Source organism: Suricata suricatta, chromosome 2 (genome assembly GCF_006229205.1).
Source record: "Suricata suricatta isolate VVHF042 chromosome 2, meerkat_22Aug2017_6uvM2_HiC, whole genome shotgun sequence".
NCBI lineage: Eukaryota > Metazoa > Chordata > Mammalia > Carnivora > Herpestidae > Suricata > Suricata suricatta.
In genome coordinates this window covers 14,904,741-14,931,191 of record NC_043701.1, presented here as the reverse complement: position 1 = coordinate 14,931,191, position 26,451 = coordinate 14,904,741, and the positions used below count along the sequence as shown (strand labels likewise).

Here is a 26,451-nt window from a genome sequence, read left to right as displayed (position 1 = left end):
ATCAAACATCTGAGAAATTACAATATAAGTAAATTATTTTAAAAACAGAAGAAAAAGCTAAATAATTTGAAAATAATTGTGAGGAATGAGATAATCATGCTTTTAACTAAATCTGCATTTATTACTTTGAAATATTAAAAGCTTAAAGGAGATGATAGATTTTTGTTATTGACTTAAAAATGTTAGCATCCAAGGCCCCAACCTAAAATTTAGAGTCATCTTAAAGTTAATAATAGCTCTTGAAGAAGTGAAATTAATTCTAAGAATTAAAGCATGATACCTTTCTATGAATGATAAATCATCAATAGTAGGCATATTTTGAGTCTGGGTATAATTTTTTTAAACATTTTTTTTTATTTTGAGAGAGGAAGAGAAAGGGCAGGGGAGGGGCAGAAAGAGAGGGAGACAGAGAGAATCCCAAGCAGGATCTGCACTGTCAGCCCAGAACCCAATGTGGGACGTGATCTCCCAAGCCAAACCTTGAGTCTGAAACTTAACCAACTGAGCCACCCAGGCACCCCTGCTGATCTTCTGTTTTAATGACAGCTTTTAGTAGAGATTCAGGTCTTCGTTACCTTTGGAGAGTCTATTAGAGTAAACCTCTTCTGTTCTCATACATATTCACAGACTCTCTTGAAGTAACCAGGTGCCTATGAGAGAGCAGTCTCCAGTCTCGAATTGCAATAGTGCAATAAAGAATGCCCATTTTGAGAAGTAAACACATACTCTTAACTTCTTTCCATTGCAGACCAACTATCCAAGGAGCATACTCACCTCCCTGCTCTTAAATAGTAGTCAGAGCTCTACCTCTGAGGAGTCTGTGCTAAGGTCAGATGCTCCTGATAGCACAGGAGATCAACCTGGACTTCACCAGGAAAATTCCTCCAGTGGAAAGTCGGAGTGGCTGGATGCCTCCCAGAAGTCACCCGTTCATGCCGCAGAGACCAGAAAAGAGGACGACCCCAACGAGGACTGGTGTGCAGTTTGTCAGAATGGAGGGGAGCTCTTGTGCTGTGAGAAGTGTCCCAAAGTGTTTCATCTTTCTTGTCATGTGCCCACGTTGGCAAATTTTCCAAGGTAAGATGGTACTTGCTTCCCTTTCCCACATTCTTTCACTAGAAATAATAATTGATGTTCATTGTAACAGAAAACGTTTGTAAAAACTTCAGTGAAGACCCACTTCACACAAATGTATACTTCAACATAGGAGCTTTGATACTCTGCTTCCCATTTCGTGTGCTTCTCTCAAAAACCTAGTCTGTAAAGAAGAGGGAGAAAAACACAGACCTTTGTTACCCTAAAAAACGGTTATCCTTACACACTGTAATTGCCACAGTTATTGCATCTTTTTGCCAAGCGTTGAGCTGTATCGTTTATAAGTATCTCAAATATATTTCAAACCAACCTGAGATGCTGCTCCTGCTGCTGCTGATGGCGAACAGCCACCACTGTGTTGATCTCTTTAGTTCCTCAAAAGCTGTGTGCTCTTTAAAATTTAATTCCACGTTTAAAGTTGGAAGAATAGTACCATAAAGTTGGAAAAATAGTCCTATTTGTGAATCATTTTGGAGAAAATAACAATTGTGCCTCACATCAGCCATAAATTAATTAATGTGTTTATTTTTTAAGTGTTTCTTTCATGTAAGTGTTTCATACCTCCTTGACTAAGGAGGCCCTCGTGTTGTATTTCTGCTTTTAAGCTCTCTCAGCATGGTGCTACGTACATAGTAGATATGCAGTAAATTCTCAGGGATTAAAATTCATGCCAGATAAATAAATATGTGTTATAGATGGTATGGAGGAAGTGGGAAAGTGACATGGTAAAGGGAGAAATGATGCATTAGGAATTCAGAAATTCCTGGGGCGCTCAGTCACTTAAGCATCTGACTCTTGATTTTGGCTCGGGTCATGATCTCAAAGTTCATGAGTTCAGGACCCGCATCAGGCTCTGCGTTGATAGTATGGAGCCTGCTTGGTATTCTGTCTGCCTCTCTCTCTGTCCCTCCCCTGCTTGCTCTCTATCTCTCTTTCAAAATAAATAAAAATAAACTGGTAAAAAAAAAAAAAAAAAAGAATTCAAAAATACTTTATCTCCCAACAGTGGAGAGTGGATTTGCACTTTCTGCCGAGACTTATCTAAACCAGAAGTTGAATATGATTGTGATGCTCCCAGTCACAACTCAGAGAAAAAGAAAACTGAAGGGCTCGTTAAATTAACACCAATAGATAAAAGGGTAAGTTTTTTGTTTTTTACATTTCTAACTTAGACTGTTAGCTAAATAGTTTTTTTGTTTGTATGGATTATTATAATGCAGGTGTGCCTTTCGCAAAGAGGTAGTATATTCAATTCAGAATTTTACACTGATATCTTTTTTTCTTTAGTTTTTTCACAAGAGTGTAAGAATCTTAAGTGATGTAACTTGTGACTTTTCCTGGTTAAAAAATAATTACAGTACTGTCTATACATTTTTTTATAAGATTAAAAGACTATACTTGAACAAGGTAAAACATGTATTCTTTATGTGGTATAGAGTTTTAAATTTAGTGTACCTTCAGTAAATTTGTATTATTTCTAACTGTAGGTAAGTTTTCTCCCTAATGTGTTGAGAATTGGCACCATAGAGATGGGTTTTCCTGTTTATTCTCCCTGGAAAGAATTCCATTCCTTTACCCAGTGGTACTGGGTTTATAACTCAGCAAATATAGTTAACTATAATTAACATTTAAAGGTGCTCCATCAGCACTTCTTTAGTGCTAAAGAAGTTTCTTTGCTAAATGATACTGTGTTTACTGGGATAAGCCCCGAAGCAGGGAGCAGTAGCCCAGTGCTCAGCTGGGGCCTTCGGCATTCAGAGAGGCAGCCTCGGATTGGACACACCACAGAAAGGGTTCCACCCCGGATCGATTACATACATATGCTCTTATTGATTATTAATAATAATTCAATATACAGTGTTGTATATAAGTTATGAATCATGAGAATCTGCCCCCAAAACCAAGAGCATACCATGCACACTGTATGTTAGCCAGTGACAATAAATTATATTAAATAAATAATAAGTAAAATATAAAAGAACCCAATATACAAATTGGAGGGTTAAGTGGAAACTTATTTTTAAACAGGTTCAAATAGGTTTCTCATGATACTTTTTGTTCCTATAATTGTAACAACTGCTCTCCTATATCACATATACCCCAAACTAGTAAACAGTGTATAGTTTCATAAATGATTGAAGAGATGAAAACTCTAGTGTGTTTTTCTTATACTTACCTGGCTTTAATTTTTGAGACCCATGACATTGTTATTAAAAATAAGCTGTGATTTCATTATTTTATTATATTTTTTAATTTTATTTTTCTGCTTAGAAGTGTGAACGCCTACTTTTATTTCTTTATTGCCATGAAATGAGCCTGGCTTTTCAAGATCCAGTTCCTCTAACAGTAAGTATTAATGTCATTTTGTGTATTTTTACACAGGATGATTTTTTTTGAAATTTGATTTATGAGAATGTATAATCAGTTTCCTATATCTAATCCAAAGCTTACAGCTTTATTAATACAAACAGAATGCTTTGACCTTGAATACACTTTAATGTTCACAAATTGGTCCAAAACTTGTATTCATTTCTCATATATTCTTCCTCTCATGTATCTTACCTATTTTCTGAAATGATTTTTTTTTTAAATTTTAATGTTTATTTTATTTTTGAGAGAGAGTGAGAGAGTGTAAGCAGGTGAGGGACACAGAGAGAGGGAGACAGAATCGGAAGTAGGCTCCAGGCTCTGAGCTGTCAGCACAGAGCCTGACGCGGGGCTCGAACCCACGAACATGAGACCTGACCTGAGCTGAAGTTGGAGGCTTAACTGACTGAGCCACCCAGGCGCCCCGCCAGATTTTATTTTTTTACAGTAATCTCTATACCCGACATGGGACTCAAACTCATGACCTTGAGATCAAGAGTCACATGCTCTCCCAACTGACCCCGCCAGGCGCCCCTCTGGGATGATTTGTATTGTTTCTCAAGAGGCTTAGGCATATATCCTAAACTGTTGGGAAAAAACTGTTGACTTGAGATAAACACCCCCAAAATTTTTTGTACATATTTTGATTTATACAGGCTGAGATTTCAAGTACTAAGTTGACTTTAACAATACAGGAAGGGGTATGTGCCTGTGTGTGCACGTGTGCATTATTGCCTCTAAAAGGTTCCTGCTTGTAGAATTTATTTAGGACAGGCAGGATTTAGTTATTTTTATTATAGCATCTCATTTATTTTGAAAGGTGCCTGATTATTACAGAATTATTAAAAATCCAATGGACTTGTCAACGATCAAGAAGAGACTACAAGAAGATTATTCCATGTACACAAAGCCTGAAGATTTTGTAGCTGATTTTAGATTGATCTTTCAAAACTGTGCCGAATTCAATGAGGTAAGAGGAAAAAACAAAAACCAATAGCAGTGGGAAAGTAATGTTAAACCTAACACTTCATCAACAAAAGAGATGTGTATCTATGATAGTATAAGTTTCTGAAAGTTTGAGTATTTCAGGGAATGAGAGGTAATTAGGAAAACTTTATCCACACACCTATCCAGAGGTTTATTATATGCTACGTGAAAATGCAAATTATATCTGACAACTTGAAAACAATTTAGAAAATAAAGTTACCACTCCCTTATAGAATAATCCAGATGAGCCCAAGCCTTTTATTTACTTCTTATCTGACCTTCTCTAGACTTTATCTAGCCCTGAGCTATTATTTACTTTATGTCAGTGATAATACATAAACACTTTCCCAAAACTTGAGTTAAAGGGAGCAAAAATGTGGGAAATTTACTTATTTTATTGACTGTTGACTGTTAAAATATTGAGGTTTGTTTTTAACTCATATTTTTATTTTTACCCAACAGCCTGATTCAGAAGTAGCCAATGCTGGTATAAAACTTGAAAGCTATTTTGAAGAACTTCTAAAGAACCTTTATCCAGAAAAAAAGTTTCCTAAACTAGAATTCAGGAATGAATCAGAAGATAATAAATTTAGTGATGACTCAGATGATGACTTTGTACAGCCCCGGAAGAAACGCCTCAAAAGCATAGAGGAGCGCCAAGTGCTTAAATAAGCAACACCATTGGCGTGTGCTGGTTTTTAGATATTTTTGTTTTTGTTTTTAAAAAACATTTTGTCAGTAATTTTAACATCATTACAAAACGAGTTTGTGACCACTCTGATCTGTAAGTTTTTGATGTTTACTAGATTTTGATTTCCCTAATAAACCATTTCTTTTAATCTTCTTATTAAGAAAGAAAAAAAGAAGGAAAGGAGTGAAAGGGAAGGAGGAAGGAGAAAGGAGAGAAGAAAAAAAGCAGCAACAATAAAAATGTTCTTCCCACTTCTTGGATTTCAAAACTACAATTTGGAGTGATAGCAACTATAGAGAGGAAGTAGATTATGTATGAACTCTTCAGTTGAAAGTTAATGTGGTTTGGATGTGTGTGTTAATCCATTTTTAGAAAATACCACTATCCATGAATTGTGGCCCAACCATGAATTAGGTGTGCTGTACTTAAGAACGGTACTCCGTGAACGTGAGTGGTGATATGAGTTCTATCCTAGGATGCTGACTGGTGCAACGAGAAAGTAGATTAGATGCTATTAAGAAGGCACCTAACAGTATATCATGTAAGATGGCAACTGTATTAAAGAAAAAGCAGGAAAACAAATGTTTGATTTTTGTTCTGTTTTGGTTTTCTTTGTCTGTAGAGGTGTTTGGTATAGAAGGTGTTCAAAGCCATTTTTCGTACATTTCTAAATATAACTTCTTCCACTGAGGAAGTAAGTGTACACATGTTTGGTTTGCTGTGTGTCTCTGTGTAGTTTGTTGTTGGCTTTTTAACTGTGCAGGTGATCCTTTTATAACAAGACTCATTGTTAGCAGTATGGCTGTTAGTGGAACTACCCTGAACATGAAATACCACAGTGTGCAGCATATTTGATGTGAGGATTCTTCAAAATATACCCTATTGAGCATTAAATATAAGTTCCGCTGAAAGGGACTGGTTTGGTGGTTTTCATCTTTATAATTTGGAATAAAAATGTGTTGTGGAATTTGGGAATGGGCAGTCGGAGGGAACTATAAGGAAAATGTGTTTTTTTTCCCCCTGAAAGTTCTATTTCCTATTTTTTTTTTTAAAAGTCAGAACCTCAAATTGAATCTGTTATCTGACTTTATTCTGAATTTCATTTTCATTCTCCTGGTAGAGATATAAAAAACCAATCTTCTGAGAGCAAGCATATTACTAATAGGCCAGACTGGACTAGTTGAACTGGTCATCCATTTATTCCTTTTGCTTTTTCAGCAAAGAAGGAAACTAAATTGAGATAGACTGGCAGATGGGACAATATTTTTCATGTCAATTTTTTCAAAGTACCTTTATAAAACATTAATTGAGGAAATCTTTCTCTTGAGGCTGACAAAATAAAAATAGAGCTGAAAATAAAAATATAGAAGAACCTTAGTCTTTGGATGGTATCATCTCCCATGAATTAGACCTAGAGGACTTGCTTTTTCCACAAGGCAATACTCGTTAAAATGGACAATTAAAAATATTCTGTGGCTAATTCATTGGGTTTTCATGTATTGCTAAAGATAAAATATGAGAAAATGAGTTACATTAGCTTCTCAAGTCATAGGTCTTCTCCATAATATGTCACTTACAAAATCTTAATCACTTTTCCAGATGTGTGTTTCAGAATAGTGGTGGGATTGTGAAGACGCACTTGACATGTATTCTCTAAAGGCTGAACAAATTTTGGTAACAGTGCATACACCTTCTGATTGTCTCTTTTTTCGCTCCAGCATTTTTAGCACAGCAGCTCTGGAGGTTTCTTGCTGGCATCTTAGAATACTGCTCTTCTGTTTGTTCTTCCATACTTGTTTCCTGAGGAAAAGCAGAGCAATACAGATACATTTTGAGGAGGATCACAAAGGGAAATAGCTCTTAAGGGAGATAAATAATTTCTTAAAGTCTAGCACCTGAGCTAGAATTTCTACTAATGTGCCCAAAACTTCCACTGTTACATTAATCTTTAAAAACAGTATTTCTGTGCTCGCTTCGGCAGCACATGTACTAAAAACAGTATTTCACCTTTACCATTTGTTTTTGCTGATTGAAAGGCAGTTAAGAACCATTTTTCCTGTAGTCATACATAATACAAATTACATTAAAACTAGGTGTTTGTTTCTCCAAATAGCCTTTCTATAATGGTCTTTAAGATTAAAGCCCTGTGACCTTAAATTAACAAGCACCTGTGTACCCAGGTGGATCCCAACAAAAAAGTCCTGAAATTCTAAAAGAAGTAAGGTATAATGTGAGCCTAAATAACTGTGCTCATTTAGAGAATCATTTCGCAGAAGTTCAGTGTGATTAAAGCACCCTTGACCTAAACTTTAAACACTACAGTGTTTACCTCTGATTAAAAACTCCAAGGAATTTCCCTCTGGATTTAGAACCAGAGCCTAGTGTGTTAGCTGCAAAACCCCCTAATGCTAAAAGTGATCACAGAAGCACACTTTTGGCCAGGGCTTATGAATGAAGAGACCATATGGGAGCCGGGATTTACCGAAGTCCAGCTCATCAAGAGCTTTCCCATGTGTCAAGCATCTGATCTTTTGGGCATAAGGCAATGATAACATATACAGAATATATCTGTACATGAGCATCTGGCAATGCGATTATTTTGTCCTTTTGAATTAACAGGCCTCACTTGTTTTTTCTGAATGGAGGGGTCGGATGTTGGATGTGCTAAAAGGAAAATGTCCTCTTCCCTTGGTAGTTTGACTTGCTTTTCCAAGCTAAACAATAGGCACCATGTTTTACTCTGACACCGTAATATAAATGCGGTGTGATTTAGGAATGCTTTCGTGAAGATTCATTTTACAATCAGAAGGGTGAGTCCAGTTGATTGCTCTATTTATGAATTTGCATTTCAAATTCCTATGTTGTGACAGTGCTTAACTTGTAAATTTGGGTTCCATGGACAGACCAGTTAGACAATGAAAGGAGGAATTCCTCCTTTGGTGAAGCCTGATCCATAATTTAACGTGAATCCCTAAAGTTGCTACCTATGAGCAAAATATTCTTAGATGTAAATAGAAGGTGTGCTTATTTTCTGTTATGAATGAGAGAAATTGAGTGATCTGATTGGTATTATTATGGACATGACAATGAGTTCAACCATCTAATTTCTTACGGAGGTCCTCCTTTTAAATAACATGTACATATTTTTAGAAGTATTTTATAACCTCATGTAAAGTAATAGTTGGTATCTTTTTACATATATTGCCCTTTCATCTTGGGTGTGTATTTAATAAGTCATAATTCACATGGTGGTAGCTCGTGTTCCTGAGTGAGCATAATGCTAGCCAATCAGACCACCAATTTCTTTCCCCACAAAGATTTGCTTTTTGTGAAGGACATCTGTCTGAGGCAGTAGTCGTTGTTGTTGTTGTTTGGTCTTTGTTTTTCAATTTGGGGGAGGGGGGCAAATGGTGCTTTGATTTTTTTAATAAAAATTAGCTTTGATGGATTTTCACTGTGAATGTTTTACCACAAGGAATTTTAATAGAAAAATTACTATTTGTCATTCAGTAGAATTGTATCTAGTTTGGGTCTCTCTTCATTACTGCCTTTGTGTATTCCCCTATAAAACTGAATCATCTAAGGATGAGCTACTAGTCTATAAATAGGAAAACTTTTTAAAAATTCTAACACATGCATTTCACCAACCTTAAAAGATAAGCAAAGAATAATTTTACAAACAGGAAGGGTATGGTAACTTTAATCACTGATTCCCACTCCTCTCAAAGTAGGAAAACCAAACATGCCATGAAAAAGTCTCCTTGGAAGAGGAAGGAAGACAGAGTAGGAACTTGCATAGGTCATTTTGAAAGTTTACCTATGTTAATTTCACCTGTAAACCTTAGAAAGTTTTAAGTCTCTGAAATTCCAACTGTTTTTAAAACTCACTATTGGATATTAAATAGAACTTACTTTTTATAAGGGTAAGAATAGACTTCTGATTCTTGAGTTAAGTAGAATTAAGGCCTAATTTGAGTCCTAATAAAAAAGTGCTTACCTAAAAATTGCAAGGTAAATGTTTTTGTAAAATTCTTTCCCATATTTTCAAATGCGATATGTAAAAAAGGCAACTATGTCCCCTGCCATATATCAGGTTACTTGAGTGAATTCCTTACCCATGCTCTGTAGTGCCTTTTAAACCTAAGACAAGTGGGCCAGAAAATGCAGTCAGGAATCTTTACTGATGATTAAAGTCCAGTTATTATTTAGGGGGAGGGGATAGAATATAAGGATCAACCAAGGTTAAGCTCTTCCCACCCTTAGAATGGGAATATATGGACCTGAGAAGTGGCATTTTTCCAAAGAAAGTCAAGGTGTTCTTAAGAGGAAAAAGGAAGAATGGCAACAAGAGGGAGGCACTGTGCTCTGACAATGCTGGTTCTCTAATCCAATTGACTTTAGGGATTTATTGATGAGGAAGATATATGTTAAGAAAGCCTAATGTACAGAAAGTCTAAAATAAAGGTTTCGGCATTCATATTACAAAGTGTTTTTTTGCCACTGTAGACTTTGCTTAAAGGAACTGAAATCACTTTCTCTTCTATATGTAAAACCATTGGGTTCAGGGCGCCTGGCTTTAGTCTATGGAGCAAGCAATAGACTGGGTCTCGAGGTTGTGAGTTTGAGCCCCAAGTTGGGTGTTGAGATTACTTAAAATCATAAAAAAAAAAGCCTTAGGTTCAAACAAATTCAACTTCTATCATATTGCATCAAGTAAAATATTCTTTGTACAGAGATTGCAGTTACATGACTGATTACCTTTTAGTGAGCTGTGAAACCAGAAAACCTGTTACAGGTAAGTGACTTGAAATTTGTTGACTTCCATTTCTACTAATGACTAAAACTGTAAGGAGGCTAAGCAAATATACATGAGTTTATAAAGGATTTCTCTAATTTTGTATTCAATTAAAATCACGATAATAATATTTGCTGTTGACTAATTTAGTGTCTTCTAGGGACCCCGGGTACTAGACAGTGGTGGACAACACTGTAAAGTTCCTTAAGCTTTGATACCTCCACAGGTACTGGGAGTTCCTGGAATTCTTGGGCAGGTGCTTGTGCATCAGCTTTGTCATTGTTGACTATGGTTGTGAATCACCACTATCCTTTGGTTATAATTATAAATTGCTGCTAACATCAGCTTCAGGTTTTTCAGTTATGATTGGTGGTGGGTTGTTCAGCTAACCTTACATAACCAAGATGTCTTTACATCAAAAATATTTGGGCCTAAAAATCTTGATCAATAGACCAAGGTGGTTTTCAAACCTTTAAAAATGATTAAAGAAAGCAATTTAGGTGATTCAGACAAACACTTTGTGAAGTGAGCAGTCTCCATTCTCAAGGATCAAGGGAACTGCAAAATGGGGTAGAAGGGACCACAAAGAAGGGAGGTACGGTGTCCAGAGCTGGCTTGGCATTTGGAGGATTGGCTGACTGAGTATATTTTGTTTCTGGACAAGTGGTACATTTACAGAGTTAAGTTTTGGTTTGCTGATGAGGCACCCTGGGCAGAGTGGTTCCATCTTGGACCCAGAAATTTATTTCAGTAGTCCCCCGGCCCCGCTTTTGATCGTCCTCTTGACCATTCAAGAAGTTTGATCAAAAATAATGTGACTCAGTCACCATTGGCTCTTCAGCTCTCAGTGTAGGATTCAGAAAACATGTCCTGCACATATTCTTGGGGCTGGTTATGTTCTTCCTTTCTCTCTTGTCATTCCAGGTGTACAGATGATCTGCTAGCTAGTCAGTGGCTGCCCACATGCATTGAAAACTTCTGAGAGAATGCAGTGTATTAGGGAGACACTAGTTCTTGGCATCAAAATAATGCCTGTGTTTTGGAGAATGCTCCTGGGTCAGGGTTCCTATTGATGTGGGGCACTGAGCAAACAGTCCAGAAAGAATTGTTGAGACATATTTGATGCAATAAGGTGCTTTATTATGGCACAGGGACAGGACACGTGAGCACAAAACGCTACTCTTTGCTGTATGAAGCTGGGGTTCTGTTTCATGCTCAAGGGGGAGTGGACATGCAGGGAGCATTACATGATAAATGTCTCTGATTTTCTACTTGTAAAACCACTTTCACAAGATTTCTCTGGTGCTTATCATCCAGCTCAGTATTAACTATCGGTGAGCTCTGCAGGCAGACATAGACCCTTTAAGAAGCTAGTAATAACCAGTATATATTTGATCCTTATCAAAACTATGCAGCAGGCTATCAGTCTTCTGCACTAAAGGTGAACATTTGTCTGCTTTTATCACTCATCCCTATGTCCCAAACCAAATAGAAATCAAAAATGCTTTCTACTCAAGCCATGATTGAGCCTCACATGGGGCGCCCTACCGATGGAGCACAGCTTGCTTGGGATTCTCTCTCTCCTCTCTGCCACAACTCTGCTCGCACGCACTTCCTCCCTCTCAAACGTTTAAAAAAAAAGTATTAGAAATTCTCAAAGAGAGGGATATTCCTTCAAGCCAGTTGGCCTGTTTATGTAGTTCATGTCATTGTTTGTCTACCTCCCCAGAAATGTTTATCCAATGCACTTTTTTTCAGAGAAATTGAGGCATTGTAAATCAGGGAGAAGTTTGTGACAAGTATTAAAAAAATTACAGAATCTTCAGCATCATAGGAGACCTTATAGTTGAGGTGGTAGGAGGTTTGATTACCATCCTTTGTGATGACCTGAGAAATGTGTGTAATAGTATCTTCTTTGCAGGCCATAAGGTGGACAAAAGAATCCTAAAGACCTTCATGGTAAAGCAATTAGGAAAATGATGGAGAGAGGGAAGGAGGAAACACTTGATCTCGATGTCTGCTTCTTAGCCTAGTCAATTTGACTTTGAGTCTCCAGTGTTTCCATAAGATCAGATGCCAGATGGAACCTTCCTTAGTTGTGAAATATGTACCCAAGGTTTAACACCTTAAAATTCAATGGCAGTGTCGGTGGTCAAGAGTACTTGATAGGGCCCTTTCTGTGAATCTAACTTTTGCAGAAATAACAGAGTGAAACCATAACGCTCCATTAATGATGGAAGACTTGTAAAATGCCCATGGTTAAAAATGTAATGATTATTCATTATAATGGAATTGATCAGCAAATGCTATTTCTGTTATAGAATATATTAAAATAATAACTGGAATTGTGACTAATAAGATACCAGTACATACCAGATTATTAGGAATTTAATGTAATTTCTGGAACATTTACATTATTCCTACAGATGGAACCTGAGAAGGTTAAACATCACTTACTTGTCAGTGTTTCCTCTGCCATTTAACATTACTCTTTAGAAAGTATCTGTTCAAAGTCAAAAAGACTTTGTTTAGAATTTGAGGGAATTTTGTCACTTAACCAAAGTGACTTCAAAGGCAAATATAGAAATTTACATAGTTCTTTTTTAAAACCCTTAGCTCTTTTAGGGGCACCTGGGTGGCTCAGTTGGTTGGGCATCCAGCTGTTGATTTCAGCTCGGGTGGTGAACCCAGGGTTGGGGGATCCAGCCCCATGTCAGGCTCCAGGCTGAGCCTGAAGCCTGCTTGAGATTCTCTCTCTCCCTCTCCCCCTCCCCTCTTCACATGTGTGCACTCTCTCTAAAGTAGAAAACTGTAAAAAACCTTAACTCTTAAATATTGAGAAAACTGGGTTAAATAATTGAAGACCTGCTAAAGACAACACGAGGCACAGTAAGCTGTTTTGGTTAAGATACAAATTCTGGTGAAGCAATCCGCCTGCAGCAGCTTCCTCTCAGAGAACTGTGACAGGGGCTTTTCTTCCTCAGAAGCAACTCCGTTCTGGCAGGCGCTTAGTTGGGTTCATACCCAGAACACTGAGCCCAGAACACCGCGTGGCGTTTTCTACTTCTCGATCTCCCGTGTCTGGGTACCGTCTAGGCGCACGGTGTGCTGGCGTGGTCTCCTGCAACAGGCCGTGAGGGAGATCACGTACGCACTAGCCAGGTTGCCTTCCCTTATCTGAGGTCTTTTTCTTTAGGGAGGAGACTCTGCCACATACCTAAAAAGCAAAAATTTTTATTTACAGTATCTTAACAGCAGACCAACAATGTGAGAAAACTGTCCTTTTAACAGAAAACCAAATTTTAATTTTGTGCCAGTACATTTTTATATTAAAACTCATTTTTCAAAGAAGTCCATTCCAATCTTAGTTTAACTACACATAAACTTCCTTTTCTGCAACCCTTCAAAAACTTTTTAAATATTCATTCAGATTTTGCCCTTTTTTTTTCTCATTCTGGCACAATCTATTGTTTCCATTCAACAAATTATTCTTTTTCCTTTAATAAAAACATATATCTGAAGCCTTTTCTTACCCCCAAATACATCTACTCTTATGCAGAGGTGTTTCCTTTATTCATATGTATTACTTAGAATTATTAAACCCCTGAGAATATTAATTCTTTAGCAGTAAGTACTTGTGGACTATCTCTTAGGCTAGCACTTTGTATCTACACATTTGACAATCCACATTCTATAATTTCTATAAGTATATTCCTCTCAGGGAAGTTTGCTGTGTGGCACAAAACATGTTTACTAATAGACCCAAATATTTTTATTTCCTCTGTAAAAGGAAGCCATTTGTGGCTAAACCCATGTTCAGTAGTTAATGTCTCAGTGTTTTATATGACTTGTAAATGATCATCTAGATATTCAGTGAATATCCACCATTTAATTTGCCTCAGTACATCTTTAAGGTTTCCTGTCACAAGAAAAATTTTGGAAACTATTTTTTTTATTTTTTAAATATTTTTGAGAGAGTAGGGGAGGGGCAGGGAGTTACGGAGTTACAGAATCCGAAGCAGGATCCAGGCTCTGAGCTGTCAGCACGGAGCCCCATGCAGGACTTAAACCCATGAACTGTGAGATCATGATCTAAGCCAAACACAAGTCTTATGTGTATATTTAATATTAGTAATGCTAAAGACTTGCTGTTTTAATTAAGCCAAGAAACTTAAATTAGCTTTTTTATTTAAACCAGAGATTATCCTAGATCGCTTGATCTTATTAAAAAACAGAGTATACTTGATTTATACTTATTTTTAAGCAATTTACATAAAGCTTTTTACAAATTAATTTTGGCCATACTATCTGAAGGTAGAAAAAAATTCTCATTTTTAGACATGTACATATATGTACACATATAAACACACAGATGCAAACAGGTCTTCACTAATTTATAAATAATTGAATCCAAATTGTGTTTCTAACAGCTAGAATAAATTTACCTGATCAGGTGGCTCAAACTTTTTACTAGTATTTGTGGAGAAGACGTAAAAGATTTTTCACTTACCTAATTTCTAAATAGACTTAAAGTAAGAATTACCTCCCTGAGGATTGCATTTCAAAGAGATGGCCATTGATGTTCCCTAGAAAAGACTGGTTAATACATTTGCATCTCAAAGGCACAGAGAAAGAATGCAAGTTCCTCTAAGAGAATCTTTGTTTCCTAAGACCAGAATCAACCAGCCTTTTGAATAGAGGAGGTGTGGGAATTGGTATTTAAAAAAAAACCCCATGAGGGGTGGCCTTTTTCTGTACTGGTAAAGACTCAATTTGTAAAACAAAAATGGTTTATAATTGCTCAAAGAATTGGGGTGCACCCTGAATGCTATTAAGGGCTCTGTCTCAAACCAAGATCATGACCTGAGCCAAAATCAAGAGTATAGTGCTTAACCTCCTAAGACACCCACATTCCCCACTATTTGGCCAACTTCTGACCATAGGGTACTGATGAGGTTTTCAGGTGATGGTGGAGTTTGGAACTGACAGCCAAGAAAGAATTCTTGAAGATGTCGTTGGTGCAAAAAGATGATTTTATTGAGGCACAGGGTCAGGACCTGTGGGCAGAAAGAGCCGCGCTGGGGTTGTGTACAATGACTGCTTATATACTGTGGACTTGGGGGAGGTAAAGTCAAAAGTTTCCAAAGAGACTTAAATATGCTCAAGACTCAGATTACTGGAGGCCTAGGTATTATCAACCTGAGAGTTGGTTTTCTGCTCTAGCAAGGCATTAACATGAAGACAGTGGGGGGTTCCTAGAATTGCCTTTTTCTTGTAAACCGGTGGTCTCAGTTTATCCATGTGTGGGGGGTTTTGGGGGTTCTTTTTGGTCCCTTCTTGTTTTGGGGTAGCCAGGAGTGTCCAAGGAATATCATGCATATCCCACCTGGGGGATAGGGAGGGGGCTCTGGGGGGCGGGGAGGTGGTGGAGAGGGCAACTTGTACTTTGCCTTCAGCCTGCCTTATGCTCCCTCGTCAGTACCATGGAGTTCCATTTTAAAAAGTACTGTCAACTACTTTGTCAAGTTTCAACGAGCACGAACAGTAAATAATCCTGGCAATAATAAACATTCACTCTTCACCAGCTTCAGCCAATTTTCCAAGGATCACATTTGGTAAGTGTTTCCATTAATTTTAGCTTCCCCTTGGCTGTTTAAGGGAATAACTGGTAGCAGTTTACAAGAGAATTCCTCTGAGTTCCATCAACCCTAGCCTGGGGGTGGGGCAGAGGTCCCTCCTTTGAGTAGCTAAGGAGGCATTCAGCTTTGATAAAACCTTCAAGGACAATCTTTCTTAGGTATCACAGTTGATTGCACCAATTTGTGGTCCCGCGTTTTGATGGACCCCCTAGGATGGGTGCAACAGGGGAGGCCCAGCTGTGGTCTTAGGTTGCTGGCTTTGGAGCTGTTGCAGTTTTAAGGCCACCAACTTCCAGGACCTTTGTTTATGGCCCAGTGGTCGCTTCAGAATGGAAAGGCAACTCAAGTAAAGGGAGACAGAGGGGGTTGTCCATGTCCCATGGTCTCGGAAACTTCTCATTAGCCATTTGCACTGACTCGGTGAAGGCATTTTTGAATTTTAGAGACTCCTACATACCAATTAAAATAGGTATCCCATCCTGGTGGTTGATTTGGGAACCCTTACTTTCAAGGGCACTTCTTGTCAGTAGATTCAGCTTCCAGGACCACACTTCTTAGACATGAAGTAGGTATGCTGGAAAGTAAAGCACTCAGTTCTTTGAAACTTGAACATCTTATTCCTTTAAGCCTTGGGTCTCCCAGAGCCAAATTGATACTTAAGAGAGATGTACCGGAAGGTTGGGATTTTGTGGTGTTTTCTAGGTACATTGTTGCACAGAGGTTTTTTTTTTTTTCTTGAGGTTGCTAAGTGTGACTTAGTGTTTGTTCTGTGACCTACCTATCCTTGCACGGAGTCTAAGCACACTGCAATCCAACATCTTTTAAGTGCTCAACCTATACCTACCAACTCTGCACTTTGGCTTCCAAGATTCTGATTAGCAATGGCTTTTAATAGGCCAACCTGTGCCTATTTCAATTGGTTAGAAGCGTACAAGTGTCTTGTTTCCCCAGATCTCCCAGAATTTTATGCAGTGGATATATACCTCCAAGCTTTAGGAGTTCCCTAAGTGCTGCCATCCTTTGCCAATTCCCACTGTAATGATCTGGAACCTTTCTGGGAACTATATTTTAATATATACATATTTATATATATATATATATATATATATGGTTTTTTTAAAAACCCATAGTTTGTTTAAATCAGAGAGCTGCACTCAAAGACAATATAGGTGATCCAAACAAACCTTATTGACACTTTATGAAGCAGGCAGTGTCCACTCCCAAGAGTCCAGAGAGACCTGCAACTTGGGCCAGAAGGCAAGAAACTTTTATAGGATTAAAAACTAAGGAAGAAGGTAAGAGGCCGGAGCTGGCTTGGCAGCCAGCTGGCTGAACACATGCTTTCTGGCCGGTAGAACATTTACAGAGACATGAAAGTTATTTAAATTTCAGTTTGCTGATAAAGCACCCTGGGCAGGAGCTGCTTCATCTTAGGCCTAAAAATTTATTTAAACTATGGCCCTCTTTCCAATAGTCTGAAAGCTATAAATATTTTTTGCATTTTTAAAAATAAATTTTTTAATGTTTTTATTTATTTTTGAGAGCGAGAGAAAGAGCTTACAGGGGAGGGGGGAGAGCAAATCCCAAACAGGCCCCACACCGTCAGCACAGAGCCCAATGCAGGGTTCAAACTCACAAACTGTGAGATCATGACCTGAGCTGAAATTGAGTTGGATGCTTAACCGACTGAGCCACCCAGGCACCCCTTTGCATTTTTTAAGGCTAGTGAGATGTTGGGGGTATGTGGCAGAGACCATGTTTAGCTCACAGAGTCTTAAATACTGTCTGGCCTTTGACAGAAAAAGTTTCCTGACTTTAAGCTACTTATGCCTCTTGTTCAAACGCAGGTGATTTTCACACACCTCTGTTGAAGCAGGGATATAAACGCCCTCCTACACATAGTTTGCTTATATAGTGATACTTGATGGGGGTCGCAGTGAGTTCTTTTTCCACTGCAAAGGGGGATTAGAGAGGTAGGGGAGCCAAGCCCCAGGGCCCCCACTTTTAGAGGTGTCCAGAGTAAGTCTGAATAGCAATCAAAGAAGCTAAATCTAAAACCTTTGGTGTTTTCTCTCCACACCATACCTAACCTACTAAAGAGATAAGCAAGGCGTGATGTCCTGCGCTGAAGCAGTTGCTCAACAGAAGGCAAAGAGTCACATGATGTCAGAGAGCTTGCTGCACTTTCATTTTTTTAATCTCATGGGAATCAGAGATTCTCCCATAAAGTAATGAAATTAGAATACAAACAGAATGGGAAAAATTAGTTTATTCCCAGTTTCTTCCTATTATGCACAAGATTCCTACTCATTTAAGCATATTTTGTAAGTAAACAATTTTCATCAAGGTGGAGGCCATAATATAAACGTTCACTTTTGTTGTGAATTTGGTGACTCTGTTTTGAAAGGCTTAGTGATACAACCTCAAGTTCATGCCTTAGCTACAAAATTTCAGTCCAGCTTTTGCTATAAACTTCCTGGGAGAATATCAAGTACATATGCACAGACTTCATGTCAAAGAAGAAAAGCCCCCTTCCTCCTACCCATCTCCCACAGACCCACCTTTCCAATCTCTGAAGTATAATTTTAAAACAGTTCTATACAGGCTTCCAAAAGATACAGGAATATAAAATTAACCCACCTCATTCTCATTGCCTTATTTTTCAAAAATCCATAATCAGTTTCTTAATTACCAAGTAGCATACAGAAATTAAATCAAGTTTTTAAAAATGTGCCCCAGCTCATTGTAGAGACAAAATGCATTTTTCTTCTCCAGTAGACATTGGTTTGTAGATCTTCATTTAATTTGCTGGAATAAGAAGTGATTTAGTAGATCAATACACTTAGTAAAAAGACAGCCTTCTCCATTCATCCTCAGCTGTCAGACACTAGAAACTAGTAATAGAGGATTTCTTAATAAACTTGTAATGAATTAAGACACTAGTATTTACCTTTGTGTACCTGGTAATGGCAATGGTAGTTTTATAGTAGTTATTGTAGCGTAATACGTTATTCAGGGAAAATCACACCATAGTTTCCTCTTTGAAGAGTTTAGCAAAGGCTCTACCTTCAGTGCTGCTCAAAGTTACATGCAAGCCAAGTGGATACCCAGGGTTTTTTTCTCCACACCATTGCGTTAGTACACACTCTGATGTCATGTCTCTTTTAAAGAATTTCCATGCTCCAGGTTCCTTTCCATTGGTCAAAAGGTGGTAGTTGAGAACACTTAAGAGATTTCTGCACCACTTACCTGTAGGGCCCGTCCTTTGGTCTCAATGGGGAGAGTCGATGCAGAAATGGCGCATATGATGCAGACTGATGAGAAAAGACACAAGGCCCCCAGGAAGGATGCGCTCATAAGAACCTGCAAGTCACAAGGAATGACTCCATTTATCACTTCTCAGCTGATTTTTTTATGTCAAGGAGAAATCATCTCTCCACAGACATGAATGAATGTCCTTTGCAGCCATTCTGTAACTCACACCTCTGGTGAGTTATTTGGGCACACCTGCGGCAGGCATTCTGTGTGGTTCTGTGAGCAGGGACTGACGTTAGCACGCGCTGGCCAGGTCAGACCTCTCTGCACCCACTCCCCCAGCATCTCCAGAGCAAACCAGTGCCCAGGGAAGGTAGAGCGATCTGCTTCCACACTCTCATACCAGTTTAGTTTGCTCAACCTCTAGTTCACTGTGTACAGTACTCTGTCTGCCAGACATCCACGTGTCCCCTTCAGTTCTGACAGGATGAACTGGGGAGAAAGGTTCTGGCCATGTAATCTAGCATGTCGTATGTAAGCTTAACGATGCTTCATGTGTGACAATGAAAACTTTGGTGTTCACTTTTCCACATTTAGAATGGATTTCTACCAATTTATATACAACCTTTGGCCAAGATCATGCTGTGTTGGTAGCTAGTTCAGACACTGCCATCTCCCATATCCATTACCCCCGGGCTGCCTGAAATTGCAAAACCTAACTGCTCTCCTAGTCAGAATCAGAGGCAACTGATTTGGGGGGTTTTTTGCTTGTTTTCTGTTTTGGGCTTCCTAGCAGGGCTCTAGCCATCTAGTAGATGTGACTAGATAGTCTTCCAATATGTTCTTTTCTGCCTAAATTCAGTTTCTCTTGTTTGCAACCAAGAACTCTAATGCTAATTATAAAAATCGTCTGAGAATTTCCAGGCCCCTCTTTGATGTACTGTATCAAATGTATTAATTTCTGTTTCTAAAATCCAGCCCAGACCAGGGACAAAGAGGGACATGATAGTGATAAAAGGTTTAGTCAATAAGACACAATTCTAAACGTTTGTATACTGAAAAACATCAAAATATATTCAGTAAAAACTGAAAGGAGATCTAGATGGATCCACATATGTTGGGAACTTCAAGACTGTCCTGTCTCAACAATTGTTAGAACTCCTAGACAGAAAATGGAGGATACAGAAAACCTTTATGATACCATCAACCAACAGGGGCTGACATTTACAGGACAGCAGACCCAGCAGCAGCAGAGGACACACTCACCAAGCTAGACCGTGTTCTGGGGCATAAAATGAGCCTACAAGATTTCATGTGTTCTGACTAAAAGGGTATCAAACTAGAAATAACAGAAAAATAACTGCAAAATCTCCACTTCTAAATCCATGGGTCAAATCTCAAAAATAAAAACACAATAGTAAATATGTAAGATACAAACAACGATTAGGGACAAAAATAAATGTAGGAATATATAAGAAATGTGTAAGGTGTATATGAAAATTTTAAGAATATGTAAAATTGAGTAAATCTAGTTCTTATAAACATTGTGGCAGTATACTTTTAAAAGTAATCTGTAATTCTAATGGATTCTAAGTCCAAATCCCAGTAGGATTTTTTTTAGTCAATTGGCGGGGGGGGGGGGGGGGGGGGGGGGACGCTAAGGTTTATTTGAAAGATTTAACATGGAAGAAAAATTAGGAAATTTCTGAGAACAAATGCAAGTGAGAGAATCTGAGGGAAGTTATTCACCTAAGTAGCAATAATGGTCTAATCATTAGCAGTGTGCTACTGGTGCCGAAATAGAACCCAGTATGAAGTGGGGTTTCCAACGGTGGAGTCCCGGCAAATCGGCTGAGAATAGCCAGCCAAAGCGATGATTAGTGACCTGAGAACAACCGCTAGGCATTGCTTTGTGGATTTTTAAAGCTGAATGCTTACCTGAGGCCTTAAGCATAAATAAGTTGTGAAAAGATCAAAGAATTTAATGTTCTAGATGGAAACACTGAAAGCCTTTATACTTGTATATCAGAAATATTTTTCGAAATAATAGATGCATGAATGATGAAGACCAATAAGCATGACACAAAAGACATTAACCTTTGAAATGAAAATACTTGGTAAATCGACTACATAAAAATTTTGCAGTGTAGACGTGTGGATAGATGGAGAGTGTGTGTATGTGTGTTTACACACGAGCCTGGCGCTCTGCTCACACAGATGTGCGCAGACAAGTCCGACAACATTTGATGAGCGCTGGCAGCCCGTAGGCCTCACCCCTTCCCTCCTATTCTGCCCCCGCTTCTGAAAACCTGACCAGAAAGCCCACGCGCCAGCAAGAATTTCAAACCACACAAGCCCTGGCCCCAGTATGGGGACCCTCACCCCAGCCGGTTTCCTTGCCTTGCCCTCTCGAGCCATTTAGGATCGATCTGCTTGAGAGGACTATCCTGTTCTCCCAGGGCCCCAAATGATGTAATTCAGTATAAAAAATTTTTTTAAAAGCCCTTTTATACCCTTGTGATAATATATCATCATCAGACTTGATATTCAAACCATATATGTGAGTGGAGAGAGTTCCATCAGCCTCCACAAGTGACTAACATGGATATAGATAGATGTAGATTATGCACATATTTATGAAAGTATGTACATCTACATGCATGCATCTATGTATAATCCACGCAAATATTACTGGTACATAGATATCCAGAAAGACAAATATATGCATAGAACAGCATCTAGAAGAATCTATCCCCAAACTATTAAGATACATATAGTGGCTGGTTCTACTGATAAGAGAATTTTCCCTTTCTCACTTATATACTTCTGTATTTGGAATTTGATAAGCATCTTTTTATATTTAGAGAAATATCTAAAAAGGAATATAAGCTTTCTTAACCAAAAACTTCCAACCCAAGAAGCACCTAAGAAACTAGTATAAAAAAATAAAAACAAAAGCCTAAATGAATTGCAAATCAGAAACAAATGGACCTGATAAACTATGAATTAGAGTGGAAATATATAAATGCCTAGGATTAAGAATGTAAAAGAGGGAATAATCACCAATACAGAGGACATGAAAAGAACCATAGAGAATACTCCCCAAAGTTCTTTGCTAATAAATATAAATGAATATGCAATAAAAATGTTCCTTGACATTTACTCTAGAAAAGATAAAACCAAGAGAAACAGAAACACCAAAAAAATATGGTGGCCAAGGAAGTACCTCCTCAAAAGTGCAAGGATTCATTTTCATAGAAGAGTTCTTTTGAATTTCCAATGAAGAGCCTAGAGAAAGAAGAAAAGCTTCCAGTTTCTTTTTTTATGAAATCAGGAAGACTATAAAACCTAACGAAAACAAAATATAGACATACAAACACCCAACTGCCCTCTTAATTGTATTGATTCAAAAATTGTAAATAAATACAGTGGATAAAAACCTAGCGGTTCACTAACAAAGCACTGGCCAGGCGGCCCCTCGCTGCTGTCCCCCGCGCCATGGTGTGAAGGTTGTCCCGTCCACTCCTGCTCCCTCGCTCGTTCTGCCAGGTGTTTCCCAACAAATCTGTTGCACATGCCATTCTCTGTTAACATCAGCTTTTCCAAGGATTCAAGTTATTTCAGTAAAATAGTTGGATACAAAAAATCAATATAAAAAAGTAAATTCAGCAGTACCTGGCTGGCTCAGAGGAGCATGTGACTTTTGATCTTGGGGTCATGAGTTCAAGCCCCACATAAATAAAAAGTATCTTATATATATAAAAAAAAACATTCAAAAGATATTTTGATGCCCACTACATGCCAGGCACTGGAGAAGCTAGAAATACTAAAGTTAGTAAAACATGCCCATATTGTTTTCCTCGCAGGGTTTAAAGTATTGGAAGAGATTTTGAATAGCCTGGCAAAACAAATCAGCAATTATAATCAATTAATATGAAGGAAAATTTCAAAAGCTCATAGAGAGACCAGACTTAGTTTAAGGCATCAGGCATGGCTTTTCTGAGCAGAGAACTAATCGTAGCTAACTGAGGTGGAGACAGGGTGGAAAGGGAGAGGGTTTCCAGTCCATTGGAACAAACAGCAAGGGAGAGAATCCCAGGAGGTGTCTGTGGTAATCACCTACAAAAGCCAGATTTGCTTATAGCTAGGTGAATGGGGACGAGCACACGGTTGGGAGGCTCGCTGGTGGAGCCCTGTAAACCAAGTTGAGCATCTGGGTCTTCATCTGTGAGCAAGGGCAAGGGCAAGACAATAAAGGAGTATAAACAAAAGAACAACCCAGATCAAGATGGGGACAGGAGGAGAGGAAGAGCTTGCAGGAGAGCGACAGTCCAGAAGCCCTGGTGGCAGCCCAGTGAAGGGAGAGCAGCTTGACCCAGAGTGGTGCAGGCGGTAAGAAGGGAGGGGAGGTGATGAGGCAGGATCTACTAGGAGGCTGAATCTGCATGGCTGGGGGTTGAACAGGATGAGGAGGGTGCAGGGAGAGAAGAACTCCAGGCTGGATAGTGACACCATTCACTGACGGAGACTGTGGAAGAGGACCGGATTTGGGAAAGATCCTGAGTATGAGTTTGAACATGGTGAATTTATGGTTTTGAGACATTCGAGTGGAAATGCCCAGGAGGCGAAGACATACATGAATCTGGAATTCAGAAGAAAGACCAAGGCCAGAGATACAAAGTTGGGAGTTATGAGCAAATGACTGGTAACTAAAATCATAAAAGTGGGTGAAATCACCTACATGGGAACTAAGATATAAAAAGATAAGGGTCTAAAATTGAGCACAATCCTCAACAGAGAAAGAGTAGAAGGAAGATCAACCACAAGGAGATTGAGAAGGAACAGCTGGAGATGCAGGAGAAAACCCAAAGTCTACCAGGTGATGGATGTCAAGGGAAGGTGACAGAAAGTGAGGACGTGGCCATCAGAGGGAGAAGTCAAGTTTGAATTTAGAACATGGTTGTCCTCAGTGACACCACCACGCACCACTTTGGTGGGGCAGGGACGGCTGCAGCAGGTTTGGGAGGCAGGGCACTACGTGGGGGACGGGAGTGAGGACGGGAGAGGAAGGAACCCACTCAAGTAGTGTGGCTGCAAAGAAAGTCAGTGGGGGGAGTTTGCCATTTGTAAGCTACGGAGTCAGAAGTACACTAAGATGCTGACTGGGGGCGGCCTGGCTGGCTCAGTGGGTCAAGCGTCCAGCTTCGGCTCAGGTCATGATCTCATGGCTTGTGAGTTTCAGTCCCCAAGTCAGGCTCTGTACTGACAGCTCAGAGCCTGGAGACTGCTTCCAATTTTGTCGCCATCTCTCTCTGACCCTCCCCAGCTTGAGCTCTGTCTCTCTCAATTATAAACATTAAAACGTTTTTTAAATAAATAAAATGTTGACTGGAAGGGTTCCACCTGTAGGGATAGACTAAAATCAAAACATTATCAACTTAAACACTCAAGAGGCTCAAATGAAAACCCATTCTGAAGGGGTTCAGTGAGCTAGCTATTTTCAAATCAACAGCCTTTCCAAATACAAATAACTTAGACTGCAAGACTAGAATTTATAATGAAAGCATATAATCTACTCATCATAACAATGAAAAGTCTTCAAATGCCTAAGAATAAATTTAACAAGATAGGCAGGAGCTCTTTGAAGAAAACAATAACATGTCAGCAAGGAGCATAGAACGAACATTGAACAAATGGAGACAAACTCTGCTCTAAGGAAGATAACACTCACGGGGGAGAAGGTTCATCTTTCCTAAATTAATGGATACATTTAATGAATTAATCATTAAAATCTTAATAGGACTTGGACAGGCAAGGGACGCACATTGTAACTAAATGATTCTGAGGCTCATCTGGGAAAAAAGAACAATGAGATGGGGCCTAGGCAGCCAGTTTTGAAAATGTACTATAAATAGCATTCAACTAATGAGAAGAATATGACAATGACGAAACCAGACAGATCAATGGACTAAAATAGTTAGGCTAGAAATAGACCAAGTAATTGTGGAAATTTAAGCAAACAGACATTTCTAATCCAGGAATAAAAAATAGGTTATTAAGCCATGTGTGTAGGGACCACTGGTCTGCCAGTTAGGGAAGCAGAAAGCTGTTTCCTACATTAGGCCTCCGACTGCCAGATCTCATGGCCTGGCAGAGGACAGGTCAGGGATTTCTGGGTCAGAACCAAGGATGCTTCCACTTCATAAAGATTACATTGTATGCCTGTGATTTGAACGCTTTTATATGTATGCTATACTTCAATAAAGTACTTATAAATCCTCTCCCCCAAAACCAGCAGGCCACAGAGCACTGGCAAAGAGGTGTGTATTTTCATAATTCTAATCACAGAACGCAGAAGTTGTAAAGAAAGTAATGATAAACGTGTCTATGAACTTACAGTTACTGTACAAAGCAAAGAGAACATAAGAATGAAAAACAAATGGAAAATTGGGAGGAATATTTACAATATGTCAGAAAAATGGTTGAAACCCTTCATATACATGAAAGACTCTCACCAATCAAGGATTTAAAACTGAGTTGGAAAACGGGAAGGACCCTGAATGGACAAGCTGAAAAAGATAAAATACCCAATTAAAATGAACGAAGAACATTCAGTTTCATTACCCATCAGAGAAATACTAATTATAATAACAAAGATAGATTATTTGTTACCAGTGAGATTGGCAAATAAGACAAAGATCTGTGAAGCAGCAAGACCTTACTCACCAGTGGGACCTTCCCAAGGAGAAGCTGTGGCACGTGTCACCATGGAAAACGAGCAGAGCCCTTGACCTACTTACCAATCGAATTCCTAGGAATTTATCCTAAAGAGATAATCCCAAAGTCAGGCAAAATGCAAGCACAAGGTTGCTCATTACTGTTATTTATAATAGAAAAATAGCCAATAGTTTGGGCCTTTAACAATACAGAACTAATGAAGTAATTGGAAAGTTACTTTTGGAATATACATACAAGGGTCTATTTTTCAGCATCAACCAAGGGCCCAACTTTTATTCATGTGAAAAAATGCAACATACTGTTGCATGCAAAAAGCAGACTATAAAAATTATGTTATCAACCTAAAAAGTTCCCATTCAAGATGGCAACATAGGAGGATCCTAAACCGGCCCGTCTGGACAGACCAAACCTACAGCTAAAAAGGAAACGTTTCCTCTGAAAGAAATGTAAAAACTAGCCGAGCAACTCCTACAGGTAAGGCAAACAAGAAAAAATCCCCATCAAAACAGTAGGAGAGGCTGAGACACAATCTGGCCAGAACCCCCGCAACTGGCGCAGCCGCCACAGTCAGAAGGGGCCTTAGAACTCCAAGCTTCTCCCTGGGGAGCTAAGGGTTTGAATCCGCATCTGGTACCCCAACTTTTAAGACCAGTGCCTGAGAGATGAGCCCCCACAACATCGAGCTTTGCGAGCCAATGAATGGCCTCGTGTCCACAAGAGCCACGCAGCCACAGCAAACAGCAACCGTTCTTAAAGGGCTCAGATGGGGGCGCCTGGGTGGCTCAGTCGGTTAAGCCTCCGGCTTCGGCTCAGGTCAGATCTCACGTTCGTGGGTTCGAGCCCCGCGTCAGGCTCTGTGCTGACAGCTAGCTCAGAGCCTGGAG

The 26,451-nt window shown here is 39.0% G+C and overlaps 2 protein-coding genes across 2 annotated transcripts in view; one reads left to right on the top strand and one right to left on the bottom strand.

The window, feature by feature from the left end:
• The window catches only part of TRIM24 (tripartite motif containing 24), a 58,124-nt gene extending 52,069 nt beyond the window's left edge, over positions 1-6,055 (top strand). The window contains exons 15-19 of the mRNA XM_029917942.1: positions 749-1,077; positions 2,102-2,234; positions 3,367-3,441; positions 4,283-4,432; positions 4,912-6,055. Of these exons, the coding sequence (XP_029773802.1) occupies positions 749-1,077; positions 2,102-2,234; positions 3,367-3,441; positions 4,283-4,432; positions 4,912-5,121 (897 nt within the window). The 3' untranslated portion in view covers positions 5,122-6,055. The remainder of the gene's footprint in view (positions 1-748; positions 1,078-2,101; positions 2,235-3,366; positions 3,442-4,282; positions 4,433-4,911) is intronic.
• Positions 6,056-17,825: 11,770 nt separating this feature from the next.
• The window catches only part of SVOPL (SVOP like), a 79,144-nt gene continuing 70,518 nt past the window's right edge, over positions 17,826-26,451 (bottom strand). The window contains exons 15-16 of the mRNA XM_029917932.1: positions 18,824-18,937; positions 17,826-18,382 (exon numbers count right to left, since the gene is read on the bottom strand). Of these exons, the coding sequence (XP_029773792.1) occupies positions 18,371-18,382; positions 18,824-18,937 (126 nt within the window). The 3' untranslated portion in view covers positions 17,826-18,370. The remainder of the gene's footprint in view (positions 18,383-18,823; positions 18,938-26,451) is intronic.